Here is a 7,983-nt window from a genome sequence, read left to right as displayed (position 1 = left end):
CGAACCCGTGTCCCCTGCATCGGCAGGCGGACTCTCAACCACTGCACCACCAGGGAAGCCCTGTAATGGCCTTTTGAATAGACTACCTTCTGGTCACTCCCCATCCTCCTTCAGCTTGATCATATTATTACTCTTCTACTTTAAAACCTGCAAAAGCACCTTATCACTTGAGTACGACCCCTACATTCCTTAGCCTGACCCTTTATAGTTCTAGCCAGTCTCATTTTCCTCCCAATCTCTTACCCACAGACTAAGACCCATGCAGACTAGCTAGCTTATCTGTCCCTAAATACCTCGAGTTTGTACATATTATCATATCTCCCTCTTTTGTAATTCTGCTTATTATTTCAGTTCCAACTTAGATAGTACCTTCTTTTCAAAGCCTTTTCCTGTCCCCAACAGGTAGAGCCTTCCTCCTGGACCCTCCAGTTGTCTGTCACAGTAGCATAGGTCACATTGCTTTAGAATTAGCCTTCCTTTTCCACTAGACTCCCTGTAGCACCTGGCACATTTACACAATTGAACGAAGGTGAAATTAACTCCCTAAAACATCGACAGGTGTAAGAACTTATCCTTCATAATAATCTCCATAGGATGATAGCAGTTCAGTGGATGCCAATTGGCATTACCTCCAGTAGCAGTTTTGTACGGTAGGAATGGATTTCAGGTTATCCAGACTAGACTCCTAATCTTGGCTTCAGTTAAAAGCTGTGTGATTTTTTTTTTTTTTTTTTTTTTTGGCCACACTGCATGGCTTGTGGGATCTTAGTTCCCCTACCAGGGATCGAACCCGGCAGTGAAAGCGCCGAGTCCTAACCACTGGACCACCTGGGAATTCCCAAAGCTGTGTGATTTTGAGCAAGTTTCTTGATTTTTGAGCCTCTTTTTTTTTTCTTTTTTTTTTTACCACTTGTAAAATGCAGAGGCAAATAATCTAGACATGAAAACTTTAAGCACTAAAACTCAGTACAGATCCCAGGAATTATTTTATGGATGGGAAATAGGGATGAAAATATGATGCTCAGCTTTGGTTCCAGTCTGCTTGAGCTGGCAAATAGTGAGTTGGCCATGTCGCTGCTGATCTGTGCTTCTCTTTTCCCACCGTGTAGATCCTGACTGCTTCTTTCCTGACATACCCCATGCTCAGGACCCTTAGCCAGCAGCTCCTTTCAGTTGTCACTGGCAGCTATGTCTCCGGCACTTACTCCATCGTTTTCGTCAACTGTCCCAACGAGCAGATTGCCAGAGATATTGCCAGGTATGGTGAAGGGGCTTAGGTGCTGCCCCAGGAGGCTCGGGAGCTACCAGGATGCTTCAGAGGGGCCACTTTGGGGTACTTCTCTTGCTTTTGACAACCCCATCTGTCCAGTGATGAACTACACAGCTGTCTGCTTGGGGTGATATGAGAAGCATGGCTGGATGACACTTGGATGGGTCCTGCTGCTGGGCCTGAAAATGCTGAGTGGTGCATGGGGGCGTAAAAGGGATATGAGACCCAGAGAGATAGGTGGCTTGCGCAAGGTGTTAAGATAAGAGAACAGTGGAACTCTGCAGGTTGAGAATTTAAGAGTCCTAATTCCTGACCCAGCTCTCTTTTTGGAGATAGTCTTTGCTCAGTCCCAGAGGTGCTCACCATGACAAGAGGAGGAGGAGACCAATTCCAAGTATACAGCAGATTTCTAAAAGCAGCTGTGCTGTGGTGGAAAGAGCACTGGACTTGTAATCAGAGCAGTTTGAATCTTGGCTCTGCCACTTGCTGTGTGACCTCAGGCAAGTTGCTTCCCTTCTCTAAGCATTAGTTTTCTGAATTATAAAATAGGATAATGCCACCTGCCTCACAGGGTTGTTGAGAGGATTATATGATATATGTACAGTCCTTATTCCAGTAACTCAAATGTAGTAGATGCTCAAAAAATGTTTGTTGTATCTGAATTTCCACCCTTCACTCCTCTTTTATTTTTTAAAATTTATTTTTCTTTTTTGGTCGTGCCTTGCGGCTTGCGGTATCTTAGTTCCCTGAACAGGGATAGAACCCAGGGCCATGGCGGTAAAAGCGCCGAGTTCTAATCACTGGACCGCTAGGGAAGCTCCCCTGCCCTTCACTCCTTCATAGCTGCAGCTTTGAAGAGGGTTAGTGGGGCTGAGGGGTAATGGATTTGGCTCCTGGCTCCCTTTCTTCTTGCTCTACAACTCAGCATTCTTGAAGTTTGGTGATAGCTTAAGTTATAGTGTTTTATGTGTTGAATTCAGTCTTTGGGGGCACATAGCCTCCAAACTGATGGTCACAGGTTAACTTTGCATTTGATTCCATCTTTCCTGCCCCTAACCAGAATGTCTATTTTTTCCTTATTTACATTACTTTTGGAGAACAGCTCTTGTCTAAAAGAACATGTGATTACTCTAGAAATATGACCTAGTATTGTATTTAGCAGCTAGGAATTGAAATCCCTTCTGTGCTTCTGGTATATCCAGGATCTGTGCTGAACTCACTGGACCCTTGGATTAGCCACTCTGGGTCCTGTCAGGGAACAACTTCAGCTGACATCTGTGAGGTGTTGGGTATCAGGAGGAGAAGGATTCTAAGGCCTGGATTCTAAATACAGTAGTTGAAAGGCCAGTTCAGGTAAATGGATCAGTATCAGCTTGGAGAGGGGTCTCTATTGTCTTTGCATCCAAGGTTGCTGATGAGAGGTCAGGAATGGGGTCTCATTCCTTCATAGGTAATGCTTTTTCTCTCTGGTTTTTCTCCTAGTTTTTAGGAGTTTCTCTTTGTCTTAATGTTCAAGTATTACTTTGTTAAATATACTGTCTCTACTCTCTCTATTCTTTCTGCATCACGCTTTCCTGGAACTCCTTATAGATAGATGTTGAATTTGTTTTCTGTGACTGAACTTTATAGTTTTCTTTAGACTGAATTTTATAGTTTTCCTTTTCAAGATTTCAGATTGTTTTTAATAACCAACTGTTCCTTGTTTTGTAATTGTCTGATCTTGTTTTATAAATGCAATAATCTTGCTTTATCTTTCTGTGGATAGTAATTATACTTATTTTATGCTTAATTTTCTTCCAGCTTTATTGAGATATAATGACATATAACATTGTGTAAGTTTAAGGTATACAGCATGATGATTCTATATGTGTATATATTACAAAATGATTACGACAATAAGGTTAGTTAAACATCCATCATCTCAGTTACTTTTTTTTGTGATAAGAACTCTTTAAGATCTACTCTCTTAGCAATTTTCAAGTATACATAATTGTACTTATTTTAAAATCTTGGTTTCAATTATCCTTCTCATGTAAATTCTTTTTTGTTGTTGAGTTTTAGTCTCTCATGGTGTTGACTTTCCTCAAATACTTTGTAATTCTTAATTGTAACCTCTCTCATCTTCTTAGCTATGCTTATGGGGAAGTGCAGAAACAAATGCAGGAATTGACCTTAGGTGGCACTCTGCAGTGTGCGTGTGGGGCAGGTGGACATTCTATGGCTGGGGTACCCAGGTAACTGGTCTTCTGGGCATGCACTCTCCCTTTTGTCCTTGGCTGTCGCCAGCCAGTAGGACAGTGTTTTGCCTTTTGTCCACAATTCCCACGCTCACTGCTCTGCCTGTATCAAACATCCCATTACTGTTGCCTGGGCCATGGGAGATTTAGGGGGTCTACCTGCTCCTGCTGTGGCATTCCAACTATTTACCTTGATGGTTGCCTCCAAGTTCTGGTTCCCATTACATCTAGATTACAGACTGTTGCTTTCATTTTCTCTCCCCCCACTCCTGCCCCAAGTTCAAAAAGCCACATTTATTTACAAAGGAACAGTATAAATATAATAAGGAACAAAGGAAATAAAATAATAGGCATAGATATTTACATAGCAGGTGTAGGCAAAACTTACTAAGAAGATTCTTGAAATACTACAATCTAGGATTCAACAGTTAAAATCAGTTTCTAAGAATAATTTATCACCTCAAGAAGAATTTTTAGGATGATCATCTTATATGATTCAAACTATGACTATGTTAATGAAAAAATTATAATTTTATATTCTTCAAAATTCTCCAGGTTGCTGGAGGCCAAGAAAACCAGATCACTGCCAATGTTTAAAAGATTCAGGGCTTCCCTGGTGGCGCAGTGGTTGCGCGTCCGCCTGCTGATGCAGGGGAGCCGGGTTCGCGCCCCGGTTTGGGAGGATCCCACGTGCCGCGGAGCGGCTGGGCCCGTGGGCCATGGCCGCTGGGCCTGCGCGTCCGGAGCCTGTGCTCCGCAGCGGGAGAGGCTGCAGCGGTGTGAGGCCCGCATACCACAAAAAAAAAAAAAAAAAAAAAAAAAGATTCAAAGGCTCTTAAGTTACGAAGTCCCCCTACATGCTCCCATGCATATCTCAGGGCTGCCTTTTTTCTTTAGGGCCTCCTCCTAGTTGCTAGTACATAAAGCGTTCTCCTTACTGTGCTCTGGCAAGGCGAAGAAATGTTTTGTTGTTTCTGGTGTGGAGTGTAAAAGGGAGGCTGCAGTGTGTGTGCAGCCCGCCAGCTGAGCTGGAAGTCGCAAGTGGAGTCCTGAGTGATGTGGCAGTGGAGCTCTCCCCTCAGCGGTTCTGTTCAGTATTTTTCATTAATGATTTGGGTAGAAGAGAGGCAGATAGGTTTTGCTTCCAGGATTTGTAGAAGGAGAGTAAGTGGGTACATGGTGGGGAGGGCCCCACAAATGTTAGCCGGCAGGAACCCCAGCTCTGCCTATGGAACTAGTGCTGGGACCAGGTCTTTCAGCTCCAGTTCAGTGCTCTTTCTTCTTTAGTGCTCTTCAGCGTTCAGTCTGCTGCCTCTCGGGTCTGGGTCAGTTCCATTCTGGTTCCTGGCAGTGTTTTTAGAGCTCTTCATTGACAGATACATTCTAAACTGGAAAAATCTCTTATTGGGGCTAGAGTGAAAACCTGAATGTTGAACCAGGAGACCTGGATTCTAGTTTCCTTTTTGCTGCCAACACCACATATGACCTTAGACAAGTCTTCCTTCTCTGGGCTTTGATTTCATGCATAGGGAGAGGGAATTGGATTAGGCCAGGGTCACAGACAAAGATATCACAAGCAGGCAACTTAAATGAGTGAAGTGGGCTGGGGTGTCGTGCTGAAGAATGACTGTAGTTAGCAACCCTTACTCGTCCCAGGTGTTGAGAGGGAGAACAGTGGAAACTGACTGACCCGAGAAGCATATGTCATGCCTAGAGGGAGTAGCCCCTGCTCAGCTCTAGCTAAATCTGACCTTGTAGGACTACAGGTCCAAAATGTTATAAGATTCATTGTTTGGCGAGAAGCTAGGTAATGTGTATTTTTTTAATGTGAAATACCCTGATAGTAAATATTGGTAGCAAAATCAAGATTTTTTTAAATGCCGTGAGAGCCGAACCATGTATCTGGTCTGTGAGCCTCTAGTCTGTGAACTTTGCAGTTTCTAGAGACCCCAGAAGCTCTGTCTTCTGCTTTACTCAGATGAGCATGAGAGCTTGAGCTTTCCGTCTGTGACTCGCTGCTGGGCTTTAGTGTGTGTGTGTGGTTTTTGTTTGTTTGGCCACAGGAGCTTTTTGAATAACACAGTCCTCCATAACTTTACAGCCTTTTACCCAAGGACAGGTTGCTCTGATTACTCACTGAGGAGTTCACACTACCAAAGAGATTGGAGGCCCGTGAGGCAATGGATTATTTTTTTCTGGAGGTTTAACTCACTCCCTGTGTTTGCGTGCCACCTTCAGAACCAGTGAAGTGTAATTTCTCAGCAGATCATTTGATTGAGTGAGCAAGACTTGCAGCAGTTGCTTAAACAGATTTGTGCCGTGTGCCTCCCCTTACAGTCACAGATTTATTTACCACCTGGAACTTTCCAAGGGGATGAGGGTGGTGGTAATGCCACATGAATGTGGAGCCTTAAACAGAGCACTGTTCAGCCTGGAACTCAGGGGAAGAGAAAGTAGGTCAGTTCTCTTGGCAGCAGTCAAGGGAAGGAGAGATCAGTAAGCAGGGCTCAGATTAGGGTTATCTGGCAGGGGCCACACACTTCAGAGAACTGAGACCAGGCCCCCTTGGCTGACTGGGACCTGAGAGGGGGTTGTCAGGGCCTGCCTGATTCCGAGGGCTTGAGGTTTGATACTTGGGGACACTTCTTTGCATCGATGACTTGGTGCTGCTTTTGTTTCTATGACACTCGTACTAGTTCAGGCACTTTTTATTGTGTTCACCAGGGCTCTGCACAGGAATCAGACTATCAGAGCAGGAATTCCAACCTGTGGTCTGTCAGAGAAAGTTTTTAGAGGTCTGCAAAGGTGATGATGATTGTGCTCTTAGGGTTGTGGTAGGAACCTTTACAAAAATAAAAAGTGAAAAGAGCCTGTATTTGCCAAAGACAGACATAGGATAGGATGCCTTTTTTTGCTTTTCCTTGGAGTTATATCAGTTCCATGTGGTCACATGATATCTACAGACCAGAAACCCTGTCAGCCTAGTACATATCCGAGAGAGAAAAGGAGAAGAAGGTGACATAATAAAAGGAGTTTTTGGTGGTGAAAAGAGTTGGAAACCACCGACTGAACCAATCCTCTGATTGTACAGCAGGAGTCAGGTTGAGTAAGGGGGTCGTGCCTGTCTTGGATAGGTGCTCAAATACTTATTTCTGGAATGAAAGAAAGAGCTTGCATAAGGTCACACAGCCATCCTACTGCAGGGCTGGATTGGAATCCAGGTCTTTTTGTTCTCCGTCCATTGCTAATAAATTCCCATTCCCCAAGCAGACTAGGCCTGTCCTTTAAAACTGCCTTGCCATAGCTGCTTCCCTGCTTCTCTCCCCACCCGGGGAAGGACTTACAAACAACTCTGTCTACAGAGGTTCTGTGCACAGTAGTTATGAAACATGTTGGTTTGAGTTGGGAGGGGCACTCTAAATGGTTATCTATTTAGAATTAGGTTTCCTGAGTAGTTCCCAGGAACTGCTGGACACTCGCCCCAGTAACTGTCACTCTCTCTTTGCTTTAGGGCTATACTGGATAAGAAGCTGACTGCCTCTGTGAACATCCTGCCTAAGGCATCCTCACTGTGAGTTTTGCTGTGGCCAGTGGAAGGGTGTGGGAGTGCTAGGTCCGGTCCTGCCTGGTGGAAAGAGCACTGAACTAATGGGGAATTGTCAAAGAACAACCCAAAGGCATTTAATTAATCAATAGTTCACTGTCAATTTCTATTCAGAGGAAATCAACCAGTGGGTTTATGTCATTCAACAAAAGCAAAAACAGGCTGTGTTTAGAGAAGGGAGAAAAAAATCTACAGTTTAGGAACAGTGAATCTTGTCTGCACATTCTTTGTTTAAATCAATTAGCTTGCTTTTAGCAAAGAAGTCAAACTGGGCATTCCATCCCTGAGTAAGCCAACTAGGGATATCAAAGATTATAATTTCCATTACTTTTGGATTCTCTGGAAAACTTTGAGAGTTTAGCATATGTGACAGGCTGTTTCTGTGTATTGTCTGACTTTCATTTCATCAGCTCCTTTACTTAAGCCTGGTCTGCACCATTTCCCTCATCAAAATATGTCAGTATCCCAGTACTAGCTGTGCAGGATGTGTCTTGTGCCTTGATCTCTCTGATCAGCCTGTTTCTCATCTCCTTCCTCCCCTGATGAGCGAGAGAGAGGGAGGGAGGGAGGGAGAGAGAGAAATAACGTCTACTCTAAAGGTCAGTACAGAAAAGTGCTATATAATGAAAGCTTTGCCCTGCCCAGCAGTGTCATTCCCTCAGTGGCTCACATCACATATAGCTATGGCTCCCAAATTTGGCTATGTTTTAGATTCCTGAGCTCCATCCTGGATCTACTCAGTCAGTCTCCCTGAGGATGGGGCTTGAATCTGAATTTTTTTTTTTTTTTGCGGTACGCGGGCCTCTCACTGTTGTGGCCTCCCGTTGCGGAGCACAGGCTCCGGACGCGCAGGCTCAGCGGCCATGGGTCAC

The 7,983-nt window shown here is 44.3% G+C and overlaps 1 protein-coding gene across 7 annotated transcripts in view; it reads left to right on the top strand.

Annotated features, from left to right (window-relative positions):
- The window catches only part of LOC102980137 (protein CutA homolog), a 24,908-nt gene that overhangs the window by 7,386 nt on the left and 9,539 nt on the right, over positions 1-7,983 (top strand). For all 7 annotated transcript variants that reach the window (XM_055087001.1, XM_055087006.1, XM_055087000.1 and 4 more), the window contains 2 exons: positions 1,110-1,258; positions 7,019-7,078. In XM_055087001.1, coding sequence (XP_054942976.1) covers positions 1,110-1,258; positions 7,019-7,078 — 209 coding nt within the window. The remainder of the gene's footprint in view (positions 1-1,109; positions 1,259-7,018; positions 7,079-7,983) is intronic.

The sequence above is a fragment of the Physeter macrocephalus genome, chromosome 9 (genome assembly GCF_002837175.3).
Source record: "Physeter macrocephalus isolate SW-GA chromosome 9, ASM283717v5, whole genome shotgun sequence".
NCBI lineage: Eukaryota > Metazoa > Chordata > Mammalia > Artiodactyla > Physeteridae > Physeter > Physeter macrocephalus.
The sequence above is the reverse complement of the archived record's forward strand: the minus strand, read 5'-3'. Positions and strand labels throughout refer to the sequence as shown.